This window comes from Diabrotica virgifera, chromosome 5, assembly GCF_917563875.1.
Source record: "Diabrotica virgifera virgifera chromosome 5, PGI_DIABVI_V3a".
Taxonomy (NCBI): Eukaryota; Metazoa; Arthropoda; class Insecta; order Coleoptera; family Chrysomelidae; genus Diabrotica; species Diabrotica virgifera.
In genome coordinates this window covers 203,882,862-203,909,078 of record NC_065447.1, presented here as the reverse complement: position 1 = coordinate 203,909,078, position 26,217 = coordinate 203,882,862, and the positions used below count along the sequence as shown (strand labels likewise).

The 26,217-nt window shown below is 30.9% G+C and overlaps 1 protein-coding gene across 2 annotated transcripts; it reads right to left on the bottom strand.

The window, feature by feature from the left end:
* Nucleotides 1-487: 487 nt before the first annotated feature.
* On the bottom strand, nt 488-26,186 carry LOC126885263 (eukaryotic translation initiation factor 3 subunit G-2-like). Of its 2 annotated transcripts, XM_050651750.1 has the most exons (4): nt 26,168-26,186; nt 25,298-25,389; nt 12,918-13,055; nt 488-879 (listed from the first exon to the last, which is right to left on the bottom strand). In XM_050651750.1, the coding sequence occupies exons 3-4, from the start codon at nt 13,051-13,053 to the stop codon at nt 530-532; spliced, it is 486 nt and encodes a 161-aa protein (XP_050507707.1). In that variant the 5' UTR covers nt 13,054-13,055; nt 25,298-25,389; nt 26,168-26,186; the 3' UTR covers nt 488-529. The 2 variants fall into 2 exon arrangements, with proteins under 2 accessions (XP_050507707.1, XP_050507706.1); XM_050651749.1 differs by lacking the exon at nt 26,168-26,186 and having other exon boundaries at nt 25,298-25,437.
* Between the last annotated feature and the right edge of the window lie 31 nt (nt 26,187-26,217).

The window sequence follows — 26,217 nt, the reverse complement described above, 5'->3', positions numbered from 1 at the left end:
ATATAGGAGGTATTGTCACATCACTGACGATATATTTCAGAGAATGTCTAAAAAATATACTTTGAATGTCCTAAGAACATTCATGGAATGTTTCAACAAGACATTCAGTCTAAACAATATACTGTGAATGTTCAAAGAACATTCGTAGGCATTCATGGAATGTTCCAACAAGACATTCAAGGAATGTTTAAAATGCTGACACAGCACTTTCCTGGGACTTTCCAGGGACGTTCGTGTGCTTTTGGGGACATTCCAGGAATGTTTTCAATGTCCTGTGTGTACCTTCTAGGAACATTCCTGGAATGTTTTGTGTTATTAGGGTTTTAGAGTCAATAAATTCATATCTTTCACAAGTTTGTATCACTTGCGACCAGCATCTTATCGAAGGTTTTATCGCGTCAAATTCACCCACTATTTAAATAAAGAAAGAAATTAACGAGTAACAAATAAATAAAATAACAAAAAAAGTAACACAAGAAAGAAAATATTAAAAATCAAAACTTTTTATTACTTAAAAATATGGTGATGTTTATCGAATGGACCAATCAACATTAAGAACGTGATTATTATAACTATGTCCATGGAGCATTGCGATTGCCTTTTCTGCATCAGGACGAAATTTGAAATGTACATAAGCAAATCCTTTACATTCACCAGTTTGCTTGTCTTCTGCTAAATACCGTTTTTGAATTAGTCCAAACTGTTTGATCAGATCTTCCAAATCAGTTCTAGTTGTTTTTTCACTCAAATTATCAATTTTAATAGCATGGTATTTAGCAGCTCGTTTAGTTACATTAGACCCACCAGTTTTTTTCGCCCTTTTATCTCTTAAATTTTGAGGCACATCTTTGGAACCTTGTTTATCAGTCTCACCAACAGCTAAAACAATTAATATTTAATTCTTAACTATTCCTTTAGACTAGTCAAAGATATGTAACATAACAAAATTGATTTTATATACTACATTCGCTCTCGCGAGATTTTTTTTTGACACATTCGGAATAGGAAACATACAACACAAAAATTCCTACCTCATACTATTAACTGCTAAAATCAACTCAAATCAACTTAATCTTTCATTAAAAAAAGAAGAATTATTAGAAATAGTGGGAGTGTCTACTAATCTCATACAATTTTGTGAAGTTTATTTCTACAAAATATTTTTATTTTGTACAATAAATAATTTTCTCATTTGTTATCAATACATTATAATGGTGTAAATAAATAATTATTGATTGGCGTAAGGTTTATGTTATTTTTATGTCTGTTTACTATTAATAATATTGGATATGAGCAGGTGCGTTGGTTTTGTAGTAATTTCCAGTCACTTCTGACAACTGAACTTTTCAAAAAAGAAATTACTAACGTCAGTGTCAAAGTGAATCTCGATAGAGCGAATTCAGTATATCTAATAATTATACTTATTAGATTTTAGTCGAGGAAATGAAGCATTTTGGCTCGCAATTTTTTCGTCCAGCATGGATTTACTTGAAATTTTCACAGAAAGTAGGGAATAGTCCAAGGATCATTTTCTATATAATGCAGCTGTACGCTAAAACCTTGGGGGTGGTTGCCACCCCATCTCGGGGGTGGGAAGTTTTTATTAAATTTTAACCATGTAAATCGGTGTAAAACGTAAATGCAAAAATGTGTTTTACATTTTTTTCATAAAACTAATATTTTTCGAGTTATTCGCGGTTGAAAGTAAGTTTTTCGGCGAAAAAATCCACTTTTTTAGAGAGTTTTTTGAAAATAACTCGAAAAATATGCATTTAATCTAAAAAAAACTGTAGCTACCGAAATTGTGTCTTTTAGTAACACAAATCAAATTCTTAATGTTGTTCTGAAGCTATTTCCTTGTGGCATTTTTATAATTACGTATTTTTTATGGGAAATAAGCCACAATTTTACTAAAAAATGAATTTATTAACGTTTCGAAGCCCAAATCCCAGGAACGCAACTCATAAATATTGGCGATATGATTTTAAAGTCTTCTACTTTAAAATGTATAATATACATCTGAATTGCCAATATAAATGAGTCAGATTAAATAAATTATTAGAAGAATTTTTTTACTTAGCAACAACATGTTTGTTTTATTTTAATAGTATTTTGTATTTTGACAACGAAACCCGATTTGGGCTTCGAAACGTTAGTCCTGTCGCCAGGGGGGGTACAACGGCCTCGTTAATTCAGATGGACTTAACCAAGTTTTTTTTATGTATTTTGACCCGTAGAACACGAATTTTTTGGGTAACAGTTGATCCGGATGTCGATAAGATTGTTATAGACCAAGAACTTGAGGAATCAAATAACAGCGATTTTTGGCAAAACAATACAATATTTTGTATTTTTTGGGTCATTTTAAGCAAAAAATATTTCTACAAGTTTTTTAGTAGGATGCACAGTTTTCGAGATAAACGCGGTTGAACTTTCAAAAAATCGAAAAACTGCAATTTTTAAACCCGAATAACTTTTGATTAAAAAATAAAATAGCAATTCTGCTTAGCGCCTTTGAAAGTTCAAGTCATATTATGTCGGTTTTGATTATTTGCATTGCTAAAAATTTATTGTGTTATTGTTAAACAAAGCTACAAACAACTAGTGCGTGAGTGATGTTTCTATGATTTCTCATTTAAAATCGAACGAATAGGTAGAATAGGTACTAGTGCAATCAAGACTATTTCTACGTTACATGCGTTAAAACGCATGTAAAAGCACGGGAAACCGTACGTGTTTATAGCTTTGTTAAACAATAAAAAAATAAATTTTTACCAATGCAAATAATCAAAATCGATATAATTTGACTTAAACTTTCAAATGCGGTAAGCAGACTTGCTATTTTATTTTTTAATCAAAAGTTATTCGGGTTCAAAAATTGCAATTTTTCGATTTTTTTAAAGTTCAACCGCGTTTATCTCAAAAACTGTGCATCCTACGAAAAAACTTGTAGAAATATTTTTTACTTAAAATGGCCCAAAAAATACAAAATATTGTTTTGTTTTGCCAAAAATCGCTGTTATTTGATTCCTCAAGTTCTTGGTCTATAACAATCTTATCGACATCCGGATCAACTGTTACCCAAAAAATTCGTGTTCTACGGGTCAAAATACATAAAAAAAACTTGAGTAAGTCCATCTGAATTAACGAGGCCGTTGTACCCCCCCTGGCGACAGGACTACGTTAATAAATTCATTTTTTAGTAAAATTGTGGCTTATTTCCCATAAAAAATACGTAAATCAAATTCTATTTCTATAATATTTTTCCGACAAATACAAACCGAGATACAGCATGATAAAGGTTTAGTTTTTTTGTCAAATGTATAATTTGAAATATTCAAAGCCAAATAACCGGAGAACTTTGCATTTTTCGAGGAAAACTTGGATAATCTTTATTCAAGGATACAATTAGACCTTTCAAAAGAAAAAAAAACAAAAAGGTTCTAGCATAAAAATTGAGTGACTTATGATCAAAAAAAGGTGGGTACCTGCTTTTCTTTATAAAAAAAATCAGTGAAAACAACCCCCTGACTACCCTCCTAATTAAAAATTTGTCTTCACCTTTCTGCAATTCCTTTTATATTTGTATTATCAATACACTCAAGAAGTCTGACCCATTTAAAAGGCCTAATTTTAGAAAAATTTGAGTTTAAAGAAAAATTGATTTTTTGCAATTTCGTATTTTTCGCCATTTTCTTCAAAATATCTCCGAAAATACTAGAGATACTAAAAAAATGATAGACTACTAAATTGTGGCTTTTTCATAGCTTAAATTTCCTTGTGCATAGATTTTCATTACAGTGAATAGATAGCGAGATATACAGTCCCTGGCCATGTTATTATGACCACCTATGAATTTTTACAAAAATCAACTATTCCACTAGGTAAGTTTTATTTAAAATATTATTTTTAAATTTAGTTTTGTTATGCAATGTTAATGTTATGCGTTAACTATAATATATTTAATAATAAACAACAATAAAATATTTGAAAATATTACATATTTATATTTTTTTAATATTTTGTTGAATTTCTGACCTTAATCAGATGGAAAATATTTGGAAGCTTTTAAAACGAGAAATTTCCGATGAAAAGGTCACTAGCGAAATAGTTTTGATTAAAGAACTAATATATCATTGAAACCACAATGGCAAATTAAAGCAAAAAAAATTTAACTGCATTCAAAGTATGCCAAGACGGGTACTAGCTGTAATCAAAGTTAGAGGGGGCTCAGCAAAATATTTAAAAAATGCAAATATGTGATATTTTCAATTGGTTTATTGCTGTTTATTATTAAATGTATTATATTTGACAATAAACAACATGATATAGAATATGAAGTACAGTGTGAGATGATCCTAATCTCAAATTTTTGTGTAAATCGATGCAAGTCGAAATTATTATTTTAGGATAAGTCAATTTTTTATATATAGCTCGAACAAGGGTGGTTGTAAGGGTTGAAATATTATGATATTATATCTTAAAGCATAAAACAATCATTATGTAACTAACAAGAATGAAACGTTAAAGTTATTTAATAATTTTTTACAATTAGGGGTAGATTTCACCCTTAAAAAACCAAAAGCGTACAACGGCTCAATACAGAAAATGAACTAGAGGGTGAAATGAGCCTAATCCCAAATTTGTGACAACCAGTACATATCATGCACAAAAAATTTCGGGACGATTCGTTAATTAGAAAAAATTTTATTCAATTTGTTTATCCCAAAGAGCTTTTTTTGCAATGTTATTGTTCAGAAAATATTAATGATACAGCAATTCTGTGGAAGCCACATGAAAGAAGAACATTTATATTTTCACAGCATTTAATAAAATCTATAAAAAGTCATTTTTATCATTCCGAAAATATTTTACTAAAGTAGAGTCATTGTTGGCTTAAAAACAATTTGAATAGCTTTGTTAATATTGAGTGTAGAGTAAATCTACTTTGGGATATCAAAAGCTGATAATTTTACACGAATTTTCAACAAAAAAACTTTTCTCCTAGTTTAATTGTGGTCAAAGTTAGCCACTTTTATTATTTAATTCAGTTACTTCGATGTGCATAAAATTCTCCTGTAACAGTGTTAGTTACCATACTCCTCCGAAACGGCTTGACCGATTTTTATGAAATTTTACACGTATATCCTGTAGGACTGAGAATAGGTTTTAATCCATTTTTCATACCAATAATTTATAAGGGGGGTTGCCCCCTGACATTTATTTTTGTATTTTTTTGGACAAAATGGTCTACCTTAATTTTATATGGTGTAGAATTAAAAAATACATACAACCTTTAATTTTTACTCTTCTATCACCAACCCCTATTTTTTAATATCCATCTATATATTTACATCTATAAAATTCTCCTGTAACAGTGTTAGTTGCCATACTCCTCCAAGACAGCTTGATAGATTTTTAAGAAATTTTTATATTATGTATATTCTGTAGGTCTTAGAACCGGTCATAATGTATTTTTCATATCCCTGAGTGATAAGGGGTTCCCCCTAATATTCTGTAATGTTAGGTGGGGATATGTGTACATAACGTACTATACAAGACTACGAGTACATACAAATTAAAAAAATTATGATCAAAATCCATCAACAAGCTCCGGTGATATTAATTGCAGCATATACTTGAAGAATCAATTTCATTTTTTGAGTGCATGGATTTTAATAATTCCCTTCCACCGACCACGAATCGACTTCTTTAGGACGTAATTTTTAAACCATTATTAACCACTTTGTTGAAGTTTAAAGTTTACTCAAACTTCTACAGATAAAGTATATACCTTGAACTTCAAAATGGCGCTAGTTAGGTTGCTTAATTGTTACAAACAAAATACAATGTAGCTGTGAATTAAATAAAAAAAAGTGGCTAACTTTGACCGTAATTAACCTAGGCGAAAAGATTTTTTTTAAATTCATGTAAAAATACCAGCTTTTCAAGTCCCAAAGTAGTTTCAGTCTAGAGTAAATATTGACAAAGTTATTCAAATTGTTTATAATCCAAAAATGACTCTACTTTAGTAAAATGTTTTTTGTAAAGGGATGATAAAAATGACTTTTTAATGATTTTTTTTAAACACGTTGAAAATATAACCATTCTTCTTTCACGTGGTTTCCACAGAATTGCTATATTATTATTATTTTCTGAACAATAACATTGCAGAAAAAAAGCTCTTTGGGATAAACAAATTAAATAAAATTTAAAGTAATCGACGAATCGTCTTAAAATCTTTTGTGCATTATATGAACTGTTTGACTCAACTTATCGTGAAACATGTAAGTCTTAAGGTCATGTTTGCAAAAGTTATAGCAAATTTTTTATTTTCGAAATTTTAGTTTTATTTTGAAATTTCCGATGCAACAAATGACGGACTAAAATTCAAAAACTGCCATTTTAAACCTTTGCTCATCTATTAAAAGAAGGATACTATAAATAAGATATTTAATTACCCTATTTTCACCTGTGGCGATTTAAACCAAAAAACTGCCATTTTTGACACTGATTTGTTAATAACTAAAATTCTCGTCCGAACTGTGACAGGCATTTTAGTTCAGAGAAATAAGGAAAAAAATATCATGTTGGTGACACAACCCCCTCCAGGCCGAAACCAAATTTTTTGAGTAGTGTGGACATCTGTAATAATAACCTATACAGTCGGAAAAATGAAAGAATACCCATGAACGAACATATAAAACACACTGTATTTTCCTGTCACCGTGTCACAAAGAAAATTGTCCAGTGCAAGTAAATGTAACAATAATTATTACATGTACTTGCGTTGGCCAATTTTTTGTCTGACACGGTGACAGGAAAATACAGCGTGTTTTATATGTTCATTCATGGGTATTCTTTCATTTTTCCTATTGTATGTTTCCTGCAGCCGATTTTGATGATATACATAGTTATAAACAAATGAAGATCAAAAAACGCTAAATTTTCGCTTTTTTCGTCTATTGCCAAAAGACTAAGCATTTTAAACAAATTTGGAAGTAAGAAACTCATAAATCATATAAAAACCGTCAAAATGGCGTTCGCTGAATATGTCTATCCTTATTGGTTGCTTAGAAAATTGCAAAATAATTCATAAATTTTGAGTTTTTATAAATATTCATAACTTATGTAAAAATACTTAGAACCTTGCTATTACACGGAATGTTGGGACTTCTAGGTATTAAATCATACACTAAATTTCATAATAATTGGTCAAATAGTTTAAAAGTTATTTAATTTGTTTATCCCAAATTCATTTTTTTTGCAACACTATAAGTCAGAAAATGATAAAGTTACAGTAACACTTTGGATAGTTTATAAAAGAAGAAGATTTATACTAATGACTTAATTAAAAAAAATTACACAAAATAATTCCAAGTATCGCAAAATTATTTTGCAAGAACATGTCGATTTTTTGCTTATAAACAATTAGAATAACTTTTTAACCATTACCCGTAGAAAAATTATTTTTTCATATTTAGAAAGACTGAATTTTTATACAAATTTAAAAAAAGAAAAAATTGTCCTAGACAATTAGGGACGAAGTTGCCCCCCCCCCCCTTTTTAATTCACAGCAGCTTTCTTTATAACAATTACGAAATCAAATCAGTCACATTTGAAAGAACATACTTCAGAGTTTTATTGTACCAAATATAAAAAATATATACTTTCAAACAAATCGTCCACAAAGCTTCAAAATGTGACCCTTAAAATCGGCCGGCCTTGAAACTTGGGAGATCGATGAGAAGGGGGAAGGAACTGTTAGCTGTATCTCTTGTTCTCGCCTATGGATTTCGACGTTTCTTTTTTTAATTTGTATGTACTTTTTGAGTACAATACGAGTATGCATTATTTAAATAAATTAATTGTTATATACACCATCAAATTTGTTTAAACAATTTTTTTTCAATTTTTTTTAAATAATATTTGAAGTAATTTTAATTACAAAACATAAATATTTATGAATAATATAATAATACATAGTTTTTTATTAAACTTAGTAATAATTTAAAGTATGAAAAACAAATTATCCCATTCAATTGTTTCTTAAAATAGTATTGGTCTATGGAAATCAGAAAATCTCAAATAAACTAAGTTTTATTTTTTTGGTAAACATGCTATTAGATGAATGAAAAACTGAACCACCAGTTACATAACTACCAAACAAGAGATAAACGTAATTGATTGGGGTTGGAAATTAAGCTAAGAACCGTTAGTACCAATCCTATCAACAGATCTTCTTTATACCAGATATTTTATTAAAATAAACAATCTGCTCTTGCAAAACTGGTTGCACCGAGTACTTGTTAGTACAGAGATATAAATAGTTTATGGACTTCGATAACCAAAACCTCAATCTTTCTCTACAGTAATCCCTCTTCAACCGCGGGGGTTACGTTCCGAAGAGAAAGGTGTGGTTGGTGAAACCGTGGTTGGCGAGGGATCCACGATCCAAAGAAGAATATGACATATAATCCCAATTTGGATACGTATATTACTACATAGAAAGAAATATGATGAAATTATGTACATTATATATAAATGGAACCATAAAATAAGCAGTTGGTCATATCAACAAAAATAAAGACGCACAGATCAGCGTCTACATTCGCCGGTATTTTAAACCTTCTGAACTATAAACTAATTGCCGTAGTATTACTACTAAAAACACGCGCAAGTAGCGTATCATGAGTAATTTAACGCGACTGGTCAAATTATAAAAAATATATAAAAATAATAAAATATTCTCATTAAAGATTCAACAAATATCGCAACCGCGGATAAGCGAAACCGCGGTTGATGAGTCCGCGGATAACGAGGGATTACTGTATTATCTATTTTGGAGTTTCTTTTTTTAATCTGTATGTACTCTTTGCGTACGTTACGGATATGTTTTTTGTTAATAAAGTGGTTATTTAATTAACTATGTAAATTGTGTAAACAATTTTTGGAAATTCTTTTACGATATTGTTAGGATAACTTTGTTGGCAATCATAGGAGTGGATCATATGCACTTGAATCTACAATAACTTATAATAAATAGGTAACTGATAATTGTTACTTTTTTCACAAAAATACAAGTATTCCTAGATAAATCTCGTTTAATTTTATTTTAATAGTCTTGTTATCATACCAAAATGTATGAAATATCTTAATTTTTGTTTTTTTGTAATCTTAAAATTATAACTTTCAATGTTGTAAGATACAATTATTACAATATTGTAGAAAATTTCTGAAAATAATTTTGTTCTTTTTATCCTCTCTCTAATTTTGTTACTTTTCATTTTTCGTTTATCTAGCTAGTAGCATGTTTATCAAGAAATAAATCCTAGTTCATTTGAGATTTTTTATTTTCAATTCAATATTACATATAAGCCAATTTTAGATTTAGGAATAATTGGAATAAATAGGAATAAATACTGGTCATAAATTTAATCGCATATTCTGGGACCAAAAATAGGCCGATTGAACTTACTTACCTTAGTATAGATATGCACATAAAAAAAGTTACAGCCCTTTGAAGTTACAAAATGAAAATTGATTTTGTCCAATATATCGAAAATTTCTAGAGATTTTTTATTGAAAATAGACATGTGGTATTTTTATGGCAGTAGCAAGTTACAAAAAAATTATAGTAAAATTTTGACACCTCAAAAAAAATTGTATATTGTTCCTTTAAATCCCCCAAACTTTTGTGTACGTTCCAATTAAATTATTATTGTGGTACCGTTAATTAAACACAATGTTTCTAAAAGTTTTTTGCCTCTCAGTACTTTTTCGAAAAGTCAGTTTTTATTGAGAAATTTTAAATATTAGTCAAATCCACCACATATTTGTATATGGTTAAGTACGATTATGGAGACTTGGTAATCGTATGAAAATTTATTTATAATTTACATTTTTAGGTATATTTTGAACCATATTAAAAAGAAGCCACATCTTGATAAAAGGTGCCTTATCGAAAAAATACTAGGAGACAAAAAAGTTTTAGAAACATTGTGTTTAACTAATGGTACCGCAGTAATAGTTTAATTGGAACGTACACAAACATTTGGGGGATGTAAAGGAACAAAACCCCCATAAAATTTTTATGGGATGCACAAATTTCACTATAATTTTTCTTTAAGATGTTCCTGTCATAAGAATGATACATGTCCATTTTCAATAAAAAATCTCTAATAGTTTTCGATGTATTGGAAAAAATCGATTTTCATTTTGTAACTTCAAAGGGCTATAACTTTTTTATGTGCACATTTGTATTAAGGTAAGTTAGGTCCAATCGATCTATTTTTGGTCCCAGAATATGTGATTTAATTTATGACCTGTATTTTTGTTACGCTTTGTATAACTAATGTGTACGTTTTACAATAAAGGTTACATCAAATATTATTTAAACAATTGAAAAAAAATTGTTTAAACAAATTTGATGGTGTATATAACAATTAGTTTATTTAAATAACGCATATTCGTAATGTACGTAAAAGGTACATACAAATTAAAAAAAGAAACAACGAAATAAATAATCGAGAACCAGAGATAGAGTTAACAGCTCCTTCCCCCCTCTCGTCGCTATCCAAAGTTTCAACGCCGGCCAATTTTAAGGGCCATATTTTTAAGCTTTGTGGACGATTTCCTTGAAAGGAAATCTTTTGTATACTTGTTACTTTAAAACTTTGAAGTATTTTCTTTCACATGCGGCTAATTTTTTTTCTTAATTGTTATAAACAAAGCTGCTGTGAATTAAAAATAGAAGGGGGTTAACTTTGCTCCTAATTGTCCTAGGACAATTGTTTTTCTTTCTGAATGTGTATAAAAATTCAGTCTTTTTAAATATGAAAAAATAATTTTTCTACGGGTAACGGTTAAAAAGTTATTCTAATTGTTTATAAGCAAAAAATCGACATGTTTTTGCAAAATAATTGTACACTATTTAAAATTATTTTTTGTCATTCTTTTAAAATTAAGTTAATAGCACAAATCTTCTTCTTTCATAAACTGTCCAAAGTATTACTGTAACCTCATCATTTTCTGACTTATAGTGTTGCAAAAAATATTAATTTGGGATAAACAAATTAAATAACTTTTAAACTATTTGACCAATTGCTTTGAAATTTAGAATATAATTTAAGCACCAGATGTCTCAGCATTCCGTGTAATAAGAAAGTTCTGACTTAATTTTTACATAAGTTATGAACATTTATAAAATCTCAAAATTTATGACTTATTTTGCAATTTTCTAAGAAACAAATAAGGATAGACATATGTAGCGAACGCCATATTAAAGTTTTTTATATGATTTATCAGCTTCTTACTCTCAAATTTGTTTAAAATGCTTCATTTTTTAATAATAGACGAAAAAAGCGAAAATTTAGCGTTTTTTGATCTTCATTTGTTTATAACTATGTATATCATCAAAATCGGCTGCAGGAAACATATAGGTTATTAATATAGATGTCCATACTACCCAAAAAATTTGGTTTCGCCCTGGAGGGGGATGTGTCACGAGAAAAGTCTTATTTCTCTGGACTATTTTTGTATTTATAATGTATTAGATATATAGTACCCAAAAACCCATTTGCAACCTGACTGCTCAAGTGTCCCGAACATGGTATATTTTTGCCTTATTTCCCTGGTGTATTAAAACTCTGTCTGAGAAAGCAGGATTAAAAATGAACTTTGAGAAAACTAAACTTATGATAAATCTCGTAATGAGTGGAAATATACCTAACTATTGACAATAAAAGCATCCAACAAACAGACACTTACAAATGTCTGGTACACGAGATCAAAATAAGCAGAGACAATCAAACACATGAAATACAGAGGCGAATAGACCTTACATGGGCAGAATTTTGCAAACTAAGCCATATTCTAAAAAGTTTAATTCCCATGTGTCTCAAGAGAAAGGTTTATAACCAATGTGTTTTGCCTGTACAAACTTATGGAGCAGAGACTTTAACACTGACGCAAAAATCCGCAAATAAACTCAGAGTTACACAACGAGCCATGGAACATGCAATGCTGAACGTGAGCATTCGAGACCACATAACAAACCAACAAATCAGGCAAAGATCATGAGTTTAATACCTCATAGAAAGAGCTACGACGCTTAAGTGGAACTGGGCAGGGCACTTAGCTAGAACACAAGATGGACGGTGGACACGGCGAATCATGGTGGTGAAATAACGTTTCACCCTGTATAAAAATGATGTTTATTACACAAACCAATCCTAGATCTCAGGAGTGACCTAACTGGTCCCTTAAAAAGCCGCCAAAACGAAAAGTACCGCGTGTTTCTAGTTTCATCAGAGCAGTTCGCTACTAGCCCTCGAGTAGAAAAGTTCGCTATCAGTCCTCAGAAAGAACAGTCGCTTAATATCGCAATCTTCATGCCGCTAAAAATAACGCAAAAGAAATGTTGCCAGTATTACTCGTAGCCTAGAACATTCCTGTACGCAGCAAACCTTATCGTTGTAGTATTTATACAGTGAAGTAAAGTGACAGTCCAACGTCAGTGTTATACGTACGTCAGTGTCATACGTCAGTTATACGTACTTTACCATCCTAGTTTTTTATTCACCATTCTTCACACAATAAAACTTGTTACTTGTAAACCGCTTTTCTTTCCAGCCCATGGCTGGTGGTCCTTCGATCTATTCTTAACTACGCCCTTTCTCAACCACATGGAATGGAGGCCCAGAAACTATAAAAGAAGCCGAGGACGACTATCGACTAGATGGACCGACGACGTAAGGAGAGTAGCGGGAAACTGGCTACAAGCGGCCCAGTGTTTGTAGAGAACACTGGAAAGAACTGAGTGAGGCCTATGTCCAACAGTCGACGCGATTGGCTGATTGATGATGAAATAGAGAAAACAAAATGGGAGTGTAATCAATATTTTTGTATATACGTACCTGCACCTCCAACAGCTGGTATTTCCTTATCATCTGGCGGCTCTCCACCAACCAACATAGTGTCCTTCCGTGGACATTCTGTAGTACAATACTCACCGTTACATGTACTACATTTAAAGGATTTATTATCACCCATTCCTGAAACAAGAAATAAACTATTATTTAAAAAGGGAAATGTCTTTTCTTGTATATGTGTTTTCTTGTAAATGTGTTTTCAAAAATCATGTATTTTTTTGTTTTTCTGTTAGACAAAAATTTATTGAGATTTGGTGTTTCTAAATTTGCATACATTCGTGATCAGTGACTCGTTCAACCCCTTTTAACTACAGCCCTTTCAATAATAAGGACTTTGAACCGATGAAACTTACAGATCATATAAACAATATATACACGAGTCAAGAAACTTGTGAAGTCGTAACGATTAAGTTCATTAAGATACTAATTAGGGGGTGATTTTCTCGATTTTTTTAACAAAACCAAAAGGGACTAACTTTATTTTGAGCGTAACTTGTTTAATTTTGATGCTAGAATTTTTTTTATAAAACAAAAATGAAGCTTTTCTTAGACACTTTAAATAAGTTGTAATGAGTTTTCCCCGAAATGTGCTTCATTTTTGGTTATTTCACGTTAAAGTATTCCATTTGGAATTTGACGAATATGAACCTATTTTTCATTAGCTATAACTCTGCTTCCACTAGGTGTGGAGACGTGATATATACATCATTTTTTTAAATTTTATACAGGCTATATTTTTACTAAGAATGTTTTTTCGACAAAATAGTTACTATTTGAGTTATTTGCGAAAAACCGTCTCGAAAAGTATTGACTTAGTGAAAAAACTCTATAGAACAAAAGTTACTTAAAATTAGCCAGTTTATCCATTTCCTGACTTTCTTTGGACGAATATTTTTTCACCCTCAAGAGGGGGTGAAAACCACCCCCAGGGCAAAAGCGCATATCGGCACAATATCACTTTTTTTCTTTGACTTGTTAGCTATGTGTATGCCAAATTTCATGTCAATCCAAGCGGTTCTTTAAAATTTAGAGATTTTGCAATATTTTACCGTTAAAGAACGGACTATGTGGAATTAAAAATTATGTTATAATCTGCATTTACACCCTTTAACTGAAAAAAAAAAACTGAAATTTTTCCTCAAATTACGGACACCCAACATCATTTTTATTTATGACAGCTCCGTTATTATTAATTTTACGAAAAAAAGTTATTCTTTATAAAAAGGTCTGCATAGTCTAGCAACCAAGATACAATTACAAGATATCAACTTTTACCAATTTTATACGAGGTATGTCAAAAAATATGATTTTCGCTGAAGAATAAAGTATCTTTATTTTTCACAATATTGAAATTTGGTTATTATAAAAAGTTGTTCGGAATTAAAAACTATGTTTCAATATGCAATTGCATCCTTCTAGTTGAAATATTGTGAATTATAAAGGTGTTTTACTCTTGAGCCAAATTCATGTTTTTTGACATACCTCGTAAAAAATTGAAAAAAATTGATATCTTATGATTGCATCTTAGTTTTTTGACTATTCAGACATTTTTATAAAGAATAACTTTTTTTCGCAAAAATAATAATAACGAAGTTATCTTAAATAAAAATGATGTTAAGTATCCGCAATTTGAGGAAAATTTTCAAAAAAAAATTTTTTCAATTAGAAGAATGCAAATGCATATTATAACATAATTTTTAATTCCAAACAACTTTTCTTAATAACAATTTTCGTTATTGTGAAATATAAAGGCACTTTACTCTTGAGCCAAATTCATATTTTTTTACATACCTCGTATATTATTGATAAAATTTGATATCCGATGATTGTATCTTAGGTTTCAGACTATGCAGAGCACTTTATAAAGAATAACTTTTTTTCGTAAAATTGATATTAAAAAAGTTTCCCATATGGTTCCAAGTTAGGCAGACACACTGTATATCGGCGATTTTTTGTATTTTCTGCGAAATACCTTTAATTTTTAGATTTTTAGTCTACTTTTATATAAAAAAAAACAGTTGTTTTTAGAACTCTTTAGCGACGTATAAGTATAATATAATATGTAAGGATTACCGTCGAAAGCCTATATGAACAACCAAAAAAGAAGATGTATTTGTTGATATGTCTAGTGGCTTTCTTGGGTGTGAATTTGTCTTTTTAGGTTACTCCTGTTAGTTTAAAAACAAACCATAGCAGTTTAATGCTCAGTCCTGTAGTCGAAGATGATAAGATATAAATTCCAAAAAGAAAAGTATCAATTGAGGGGCTTGGAAGTAAAAGGGTTTAAGAGCACTTTTTTCAAATTCTGACCTAAGTACAGATTCGCATACCTAAATGGTATTATAACTTGGTGGTAAATTGATCTAAGCATATTTCGCCTTACAGGCGCCATCTATCGTCATGCCATTACATTTTGTTCAATGAAAACAATTGCAGTTTGCTTTGGTAGTAAACAGGTTTATCCGTGCTCTTGAACCGTTTTACCACAAAACTATTTTTAATATTCTGTAAAAACAAATAGTAAGAAACGAGTTTAAGTGCGTTGAACCATTTTACCACAAAACTATTTTTAGTATTTTGTAATGTGTAAACACATGTTAATACAGGATTAATTTCAAGTAAATAAATATTAGATTTGTGACCAATTTTGAAGACTGATTAAGTATTATGCAACGTGCCAGTTGTAGTTACACTGTGGATAACAGCTGGAACAAAAATGATTAGTAATATGTAGTTAACATCTGCACTTGAACCGTTTTACCAGTAACATTTATCAACACCATGTACCGATTCAAGTACATTTTTTTAATAATTGAAAAAAAGGGAGGATATAGTAAGGGTAATAATATACCCCTATATTTTTATCATTTTATAGTACATTGTACACTAGACAAATTTTAGTTTAATGACTCCTAGAATTTATAAAAATCAAACAACTTTGAAGCTGATTATCTCAGAACTACCAAAACTGCACTTAAACCCTTTTACGTCTGGCCCCCTCAATTATAGTTGAAACATAGATAAAAATAAGTTTATGAATTAAGTTTGGAAGGAAAAAGAAAAGTACTACTTAATCATCATCATCATTGGCTCTACAACCCATAGTGGATCTTGGCCTGTTCGAGAATCAGCTTCCATTCCTTCCTATCCGCCTTGGTTTTCCAATTTCGCACTCCTAACACCTGGTTCTTAAATCGTGCTTAGAGAATTAACATATCGGAAAAAAACAGGAAAAATTGGGAAAAAAACAGGTTTTTTTCCAGACAATTGGAAAAATTGGAAAAAATGGGAAAATTTGAAAATATTTTTTAATTGAGACTAAGTGTACTTAAACTAAGAGACTTTAATTGTAAGTGTCAAAACCAAAACTTCAAAGGTAGAAAGCACATTATTTAACCAAATTGCTTAGTGGTATATTTTTATACGAGTCTGAATCTTCAGATCATAGTCTAAGAGCTAGAGCCGAAAAATCATCGTCATAAGTAATATGGAGTTTTGCATGTGAAATGTGTATTGTATATTGATAATTATGATCCCTTTCAGGCTGACACCTCAGTGGATACAGGAAGTAGCAATAAGGGATGAAAGCGGAAAGATAGTGTAGTCTTTAAAGGTTTTTATCTCCCATTTGGTTAAACCTCCATCGATTTGCATGAAAATTGGTGACTAGTTAGAACATACCTCAAGAAATAAAAATGATTTGGTGCCAACTTGCACTTTTACCCTGGAGTGGATACCACCCCTTCCCGGGGGTGAAAACGATTTTATTAAAAATAACCCCAGAAATCGATAGAGGGACAAATTATAAGTAAAATTTGTTATATCATGTTATTAAAATAAATCAATACTTTTTGAGTTATTAAAGATCAAAGATTTGTCTATTTAAGAGCACATGCGTGAAGTTACGGATGATAAAAAGAACATATTAATTAATTGTATGTTACTAAAATATTATTTTTATATTATTTCGATATTATAAATTTAGTAAAAGTGTATTCGAATATGTCAAATGTACCCATTATTGGACACCCCCAGTTTCTGGACATATTCAGTTTATAATGAAAAAAAAATCAATTAAATATCGAAATAATATAAAAATAATATTTTAGTAACATACAATTAATTAACATGTTCTTTTTATCATTCGTAACTTCACGCATATGCTTTTAAATAGACAAATCTTTGATCTTTAATAACTCAAAAAGTATTGATTTATTTTAATAACATGATATAACAAATTTTATTTAAAATTTGTCCCTCTATCGATTTGTGGGGTTATTTTTAATAAAATTGTTTTCACCCGCGGGAAGGGGTGGTATTCACCACCAGGGTAAAAGTGCAAGTGGTACCAAATCAGTTTTGTTTCATGAGGTATGCTCTAACTAGTCACTAATTTTCATGCAAATCGATGAAGGTTTAACAAAATAGAAGGTGAAAATCTTTAATGACTACACTAACTTTCCCCTTTCATCCCTGATTGCTACGTCCTGTATCCACTAAGGTGTCAGCCTGAACGGGGTCATAATTGTCAATATACAATGGACACATTTCACAGGAAAAACTCCATATTACTTATGACGATGATTTTTCGGCTCTAGCTCTCCGTCTATCAAGCATCTGATTCAGACTCGATCTCCGCTTCACCATACTGAACGGATAACAGAACATTATTTTTGTCAGTCTCTTTTAAAAGTGTATCTGGTCTAGTATGGTAAATAAATACCTGTTTTACATTTATAACCAAATTTAAATGAATAGCAACAACTTTTCAATTTTATCCTGTGATAACATATTTTTTTTTTGCTTGGTATATATGAGGCCGTGTAAAGACCAGTTTCTTTCTGAAGAGACGGAAGATGGAGGTCCATTTAAAATTCGGGAGGCAATTAACATAAGTGGCTGCGATGTACATAAACCTTGCTACCATATAACAGTACTACATATTTGCACTATCCCATAAAGAATTTCGACTAAAAAATCCAGTTTTTGTTCTAAATTGGGCTAGATTTGCCACCACCTGCCCTACATCTAGGTTTAGGCCCAGTCCTTTCACCTCCGAATAAACAGTTATCGGGAAGTTTATCCCGATAACTATAACTAGTTATTCAGAGGTGAAAAGACCGGGCCTTAGTGAACAAGCCATTTCAGAAATAAAGTCTATGGCTTCCATTAGTTGGTCTTCATCCAATTATTCTTCTTTTAAAGCGAGCATCAAGAAGCTGCAAAGTGAATCAGCTTAGAACAAAATTCGTAGCGTTTTTCAACATACATATTTTAGCAAGCTTTCGATAAGAGAACTAGTCTGGTTAACTTGTTGGGGAATATTTTTTAATATTGTGTCTTTTTTATACCTACTTAAAGACAAAAGGCACTTCTGATAATATATATCTATCGAATTCTACTAAATTTATAGATTTTGATACGGGATGCAGAATTTGTTTAGTATATTGTAACAAATGTCAATTTTTCCTGTTTTTTTCCGGAAAAAGACAGGTTTTTTTCCTGCACCCAATTTTTCCGGAAAATTTAAATCTGTAATCGTGCTCTAGGCTTCTAGGCCTACCTCTTCTCCTCACTCCATCCGGTCTCTGGCAATAAATGTGTTTCGATGGCTCCGCCTCATTCATTCTCTCTAAGTGGCCCAGCCACCGCCGCCCATTTATTTTGATAGATCTACCAATATTAGGCTCACTATAAAGGTGGTAAAGTTAAAAATTATAGTTCCTCCACGCCTATAGTTTTCCTCCACGCCTTTATAGATATGTCTGAGGATTTTACGTTCAAAACAGCCTAACCGTTCTTTATCACTTTTTGTTAATGTCCGCGTTTCTAACGAGTAAGTGAGGACGGGCTTGATTAGAGTTCTGTATATCAATATTTTTGTACTTTTTGTGGCTATGTTTGATGTTAAAAGTTTCTTTAATCCATGTTACGCTCTATTTGCTAGATATATACATCTGTTAATTTCTGCAGTTACTGTATTACTTTGGTTGACTTGTGAGCCTAGATATATGAACTCTCTTACTCCTTATTGATCCATCTATAACTATCCATCCGTTAGATGGTCAGGTTCTGCTACTTGATTATTTTTTGAGGCCTTCATATACTTAGTTTTATTAATATTAACTTGTAGCCCCATTCTTTTTGCTTCTGCTTCCAATACCGAGAACGATTGAACCAGGTCCGCCTATCGTCCTGCTTTAATATCGATGTCATCTGCATATGCTAGTATTTGCACACTCTTATTAATAATGGTCCCTCTTGTTGTTATTCCAGATTATCTAATAGCTTTCTCTGGGGCAATGTTGAATAAAAGGCACTATAGATAGACTATCTCCCTGTCGAAGTCCTGTTTGTGTCTGGAAAGTTCTTGATATTCCATTCTGCACTCTAACCTTACACTGGACTGTTGAGAGGGTTGCTTTCACCAATCTCACTAAGTGCATTGGAATATTAAATTCTATCATGGCTTTATATAATGCGTTTCTGTCTACACTGTCATAAGCACATCTAAAATCCACAAACAAATGGTGAGTATCAATTCCATACTCATATGTTTTTTCCAAAGCTTGTCTTAGAAGGAATATTTGATGGATAGTATACTTTTCTTTGCGAAACCCACACTGGTATTTGCCTATTATGCTTTCACAATATCCCGACAGTCGATTGTAGGGGGACATGAAAGGAGGAATTTTTTGAATTTCTAAAAAAAATTTCAAAAAAAAACTATTTAGAAATCAGAAAACTGGTACGTTTGTTTATATTTCAGAGATGAGTCCATTTCATTAATTGCGAATTTCTAGTTCGGGTCAAATGCGTCCGTTTTGGGTAGGTCAACAGAAGTTATGATGTATTCTAGTACTAAAAGTTACTCTTGCTTAAGTTGGTAAAATGCACTGTTTTTTTTTGAAAAAAAATTTTTTTTTCAAATCAAAAAACCAAACATTTTCAAATCGATTTTTCTAGAAAACTGTGTGTCCTACTGACTTAAAGCAAGAGTACCTTTTAGTACTAGAATGCCCCACAATTAAATAATCCAGTGTCAAAAATGCTTAAAAGTTAAAGACAAGAAAGTTATCTGATAAAATAAACGTTGCTCTACCCAAAACAGACACCTATGATCGGTACTAGAAATTCGCAATGGTTGGAATCGATTTATCTCTGGAAGATAAATATACGCACCGATTTTCGTTTTTCTAAATTGAAGCGTTCTTGAGGTATTTAAGAAAAACTAATTACAAGATGCCATTTTTATACAGCTCTAGCTCCCTTAAGAAGCATTTTCGGACTAGGTGAATTGAGCTAAATTGTCTTAAAATTATCTGAAGAATCTCCTGTCTTCGTTTGTCTGTAGAGTTTCTGGACACCCTGTATATACAGGGTGTCCCGAAAAGATTGGTCATAAATTATACCACACATTCTGGAGTCAAAAATAGTTCGATTGAACCTAACTTACCTTAGTACAAATGTGCCCATAAAAAAAGTTATAGCCCTTTGAAGTTACAAAATGAAAATATATTTTTTTCAATATATCGAAAACTATTAAAGATTTTTTGTTGAAAATGGACATGTATCATTCTTATGGCAGGATCAACTTAAAACAAAATTATAGTAAGATTTGTCCACCCCATAAAAATTTTATGGGGGTTTTGATCCCTTAAACCCCCCCCCCCCAAACTTTTGTGTACGTTCCAATTAATTCATTATTGTGGTACCATTAATTAAACACAACGTTTTTAAAACTTTCTTGCCTCTTAGTATTTTTTCGATAAGCCAATTTTTATCGAGATGCGGCTTCTTTTTTAATATGTTTACATAAAAATTCTATGGGGGTTTTGTTCTTTAAACCCCCCAAATATTCGTGTACGTTCCAATTTAACTATTATTGTGGTACCATTAGGTAAACACAGTGTTTTTAAAACTTTTTTGCCTCTTAGTCATTTTTTGATAAGTCACTTTTTATCGAGATGTGGCCTCTTCTTCAAAATATACCTAAAAATGTAAATTATAAATAAATTCTCAGATTATTAACAGGTATATCATAGGTACTTAACCATATACAAATATGTGGTGGATTCGACAAATATTCAAAATATCTCGATAAACACTGGTTTATCGAAAAAGTACTAGGAGGCAAAAAAGTTTTAAAAATACTTTGTTTAACTAATGGTATCACAATAATGATTTAATTGGAACGTACACAAAAGTTTGGGGGGGTTTAAGGAGCAAAACCCGCATAAAATTTTTATGGGGTACACAAATTTCACTTTAATTTTTATTTAAGATGCTTCTGCCGTAAGAATGCCACATGTCCATTTTCAATGAAAAATCTCTAAGAGTTTTCGATATATGCAAAAAAATTGATTTTCATTTTGTAACTTCAAAGGGCTGTAACTTTTTTTGTGTGCACTATTGTATATAGGTAAGTGAGGTTCAATCAACCTATTTTTGACCCCAGAATCTGTGATATAATTTATGACCAATCTTTTCGGGACACCCTGTATAATAATATAATGACATCATTAATTCAATTTCTAAATATGATCTTCCATATATATTTATTTTTCTTAATATGTATGCGAGTTGGGGTGTTATGAATAGGATCGTATCCAACTTGGTGTCAATGCATTTTGATGCTGCGACCCTGACAGAAATTGTGGGGACATCTGGTAACTGTCTCAATTTGAATCAAACAAATTTTCCTATTGGGCTGACCAACTATCCCTATTGGGACCGTGCAAGTTCGGAAAAGCGACACCTATTTCTACGCTCTGAACTTTTATTCGCACTTTTAATTATATTGGCCAATCATATGGTTCTGGTTACTGGATAATTGTCAAGGCCATAGTCCAAAAAAGAATAATAAGAAGAAAAAATAAGATTTAGGTTGTGTTATTCAAACGTAAACAATTGTATGTAGTTAATAAAATTAGTTATTAAAATGCAGTATTGCAAGCAAAATATAATTAATTAAATTTACCTTTATATAATAATTGCATATCATATCAATATTGTGAAGCAATATATAATGTTTCTTCTTAAATGACAATAGGTATGAAATGTATGTCAATTTGACAATTTCAGTTGACAATATGAATTATTTAAGAAAGTTGCAATATTTCTCCGCTATTCGCACGATCGTTTCGCGTATCCCTTCCAAGTACTTGCACACCGCGAATATAAACAATGGTGTTACTATGGCTTAAGAAGACCTATCAAAAATACCTAGAAAAATTAAATTGACCAGTGCTAACATATGGTTCAGAAACTTGGTCACTTACACAGAATGATCAAGAACAACTTACAACCTTTTGGTCTACAGGTCTAAAGGTCTACATTGTCTTATTGTGGACCAAAGTATGTTCCACGTTAAGACAACAAATTTCCGCAATGTGTCAAGTTTATTTTGTCAAGTTTATTACAAAAATAAAAATGTTTCACATTAAGACAACAAATTTCCACAATGAGACAAGTTTATTCTGTCAAGTTTATTACAAAAATAAAAATAGCCAAGTTGATGCTAAATCAGAAAGTTTACTGCTAACATTACAAACCAAAAATATTTGGTTAGGGGAGCGGAGGCTATTGCCGTACAGGGTCAGTATTCTAATGCTCAGTTTTCGTAGAATTTTCTTGTCCAACCCATGACTACATAATAAATACTTACAAGCACTTGCTCAACCAAACATGAGTTTAGTTAAAAGCAAGATATTGAAGTGAGAGCACGCACAATTTTTCGGAGGTGTTTCCTATAACAGATCGTGGAAGTTTCATAAGTTGTAAGTACTGTACATATTGTAAATTTAGATTGATTTAATTTTTCTGAGAATTTTTAGTGGCAAAATTAACATTATATCACATATTATGCAGATTTCAAAGTTAATATTAAAATTTACTAATTTATTTATTTGTCTTTAAAAGTTTTTTCGGGAAATACTGTACAATTCATGCGGCATAAACCATACATGTAGGTACAGGGTTATTCACTATATTTTGACCCCCCTGTAAACTTCTTTATTTACAGAATTGGAAAAAAATGTAAAATACAAAAGTTATTCGATTTTTAAAATATGATTTTTTGACATATATAACATACTAGTGATGTCATCTATCTGGGCGTGACGAAGTAATCGACTATTTTTTTAAATGAAAATAGGGGTCGTGTGCTAGCTCATTTGAAAAGTAATTCAATTCTCTATTCAGTAATATAAACATTAGGATAATTATTTATACAGAGTGTCAAAAAATGTTTTTTTTTTAATTAAATTAATTGACACAAAAATAAGAATGTATGTAATTTATTTAATTTAAAATACATTTTACTGCCGTTAGAAAAAAGAAATAAAAGTTTATTGCACAAATAAACATTGATTTTAATCAATAAACATGAATTTATGTGAAAAGTAATATAATATATTTGTTCAATAAACATTTATTTCTGTTTTCTGACAGCAGTAGAATGTACTTTTAATTAAATAAATTACATACATTCTTCTTTTTGTGTCAATTAATTTAATTTAAAAAAAATTTTGTGAACACCCTGTATAATTAATCATGTTAATATTTATATTATTGAATAGGGAATTGAATAACCTTTCAAATGAGCTAGCACTCGACCCCTATTCCCATTTAAAAAAATAGTTGATTACGTCATCACGCAAAAATAGATGACGTCACTGGTACGATATATAATATGTCAAAAAATCATAATTTAAAAATAGAATAACTTTTGTATTTTACATTTTTTTCTAATTCTGTAAATAAAGCAGTTTACAGGGGGGTCAAAATATAGTGAATAACCCTGTACAGTATTTCCATGTATTTTTAGATGAGTTCCAAACGGAAATGCTCCTGGTCACCGAGAAAAATAAAAATGGCAATAAAAGAGGTTCAAGAGGGTTCTAAACTTAGACCGACTGCTTTGAAATAATATAACGTAGTGGTGGTGATCAGGCTGAAAACTATATTTGTGGGTTTTGTTAATTTATGGTTGTAATTATCAATTAGTTGCATAAAATTACACGTTTTTATACACATTTTGTGATTTACTTTTGTATAAGTATTATGATATCTGGTCACCACAGTACCACAGTATAAAGAGAGACAGTAGAACCACTCTCCAAAAAATTAGAAGTAAAATCTTTAGTCTCGACCGTGCAATGTTCGCAGTCGCTTTTGCCCCACTCTCACACTGCTAGTCGCATATAAACGTACTGGTTTTAACAGGGAAAACCCGCATTCAGCACTGGTGAATTACCAATTGCGTACTGCCGGTATTACTTCTTGAGATCAAAGTGCCGACATGGAAGAAGTTTTACTGTCCCTCTTTATACTGTGACAGTACGGTAATACCCGAACTTTCCTGTAATATGGTAATTGTAGTGTTTTATAAAAAAAAATAGTATGCATGTTGAAAATAGTTTATATTGTTATGAATTTTGATAGTACATTTTAGTGATGTAACGAATGTCATTTTTTGAACATTTGCGAATACGAATGCGAATGCGAATATCTACTACCGACATTCGCGAATGCGGATGCGAATGCGAATATTCAGTTTTTTTTTTAATTTGTTTCTATTTTTGTAATGTTTCCTAAATTTATAATGAAAAGTTAATTGATATTTAGTGTAAATCAATCTGAATCTTAAGCTTTATTACATAATACCAAATAATAACAAAAAGTGAAGGCTGATAATGTGATTATACAAAGTTAAATTCTATCTATCTATTGCCCTTCATTTGTCCAAAGTTGAACGTAGACCTCCCCCTTATTTTTCCACTCTTCTCGGTTCAGTGCTAATCCTGTTGATCTGGTCCTTGCGTATTTTTTTAGGTCATTTGACCATCTCGTCTGTGGTCTGCCCCTTCCTCTTATGTAGTCCCATGGTCTCCAGTGAGTTATCGCTTCATTCCACCTTCCATCTCTTTGTCTGCTGTTGTGTCCTGCACATTTTTATTTGAGAGTAGCTGCATGTTTGAGGTTAAGTTACCTTTTCTTAATAAAAAAAGATGAGAAGTGAATAGATTTTGATTTTAATAACCTAATATTATATTAAAATTATTTTTTTTTCTGGTTTTCATATTCGCAAAACATTCGCACAAATTTCGCGAATGCGGATGCGAATGCGAATATGCAAAAACATGCGAATATTCGCGAATGCGAATGCGAATACGAATATTCGTTACATCACTAGTACATTTATTGAATATTGCCTAACACTAAACACTAAACTGGAATTTTAAACACTAAAAAAAATTAATGTCTTTTTAAGGAACATCCAGTTGACCAATCAGTCTAGGAGATGTGCAGGGTAAATTGAAGGTGGAATTACGAAAAAAATGTATGTATGTCTCTGTACTCACTTTATAATGCTCAAAAAATTACGGCTTCGGGATTTCAATTCAATGCCTCCTATTTTTTTTATAATCCTCACCTCATTTCAAAATATTCTGTTCACAAACCATACATACTCATAGACGTTTCACGTAAATTGTCAAGGTCAAGACAGCAAATTAGTTACCATTCCAATCCAGAGATGTCGCTGTCAGTCAATTCTCTTGTCATATTTAACAACTGACAGTTGACAATTAAATTAATTTGTTATTTACTTTTTATTTTGCAGTTTGTGGCTTAATTATTTTATTATAGTGGTGTTACGTTTTTAATTAGATTTAATCACAATTTTAATAAGTGTATTAACCTCCTCTCCATTTTTATGAGTAGAATTTTTAGTTTACATTGATCATCCCGTGTTGTGTTTCTCCACATTAAAAAAACAATATAATAGATCCTGAAACAGTTTATTCCAATAGACAAGTGTGTCATCAACATTTCGGACCTATATATTTTTGGAAGTTTGTAAAAGATTATAAGGTAATATTTATCTAAACAATCATCCTATGTACAAGATTCTTTCAAAAATTTTCATTCAACTCGATACACATCAGTGCTTTCAGGTGACACATAGCAGTAGTGTTTAGCATTTTGAAAACAAATTGGAATATTTGAAGTTTTCAGTAAAATATGGAATAAAACATTGAATTGTCTTTCTGTTGTTTTAATTTCCTGCGAAATTTCATCAAAAATTCCGCAAAATTTATAATTTGAAATTCTCATGTAACTAAAATTTGTCAATTTAGTTCCCATTCCAATCAAGAGATGGCGTTAATTCGATCCGAAAGATTAACATGGTCGTGAAACGTCTATAAGTATGTATGGTTTGTGATTCTGTTTTAACGGTTTTGACGGTTGTTTAGTTTTGACATTTTGACATTAATTTTCA

Coding starts and splice junctions, on each gene's coding strand:
- LOC126885263 (XM_050651750.1), bottom strand. CDS start 13,053: ATGGGTGATAATAAATCCTTTAAATGTAGTACATGTAACGGTGAGTAT. Junction 880..12,917: donor ACCAGCTGTTGGAGGTGCAG/GTACGTATATAC, acceptor TAATTGTTTTAG/CTGTTGGTGAGACTGATAAA.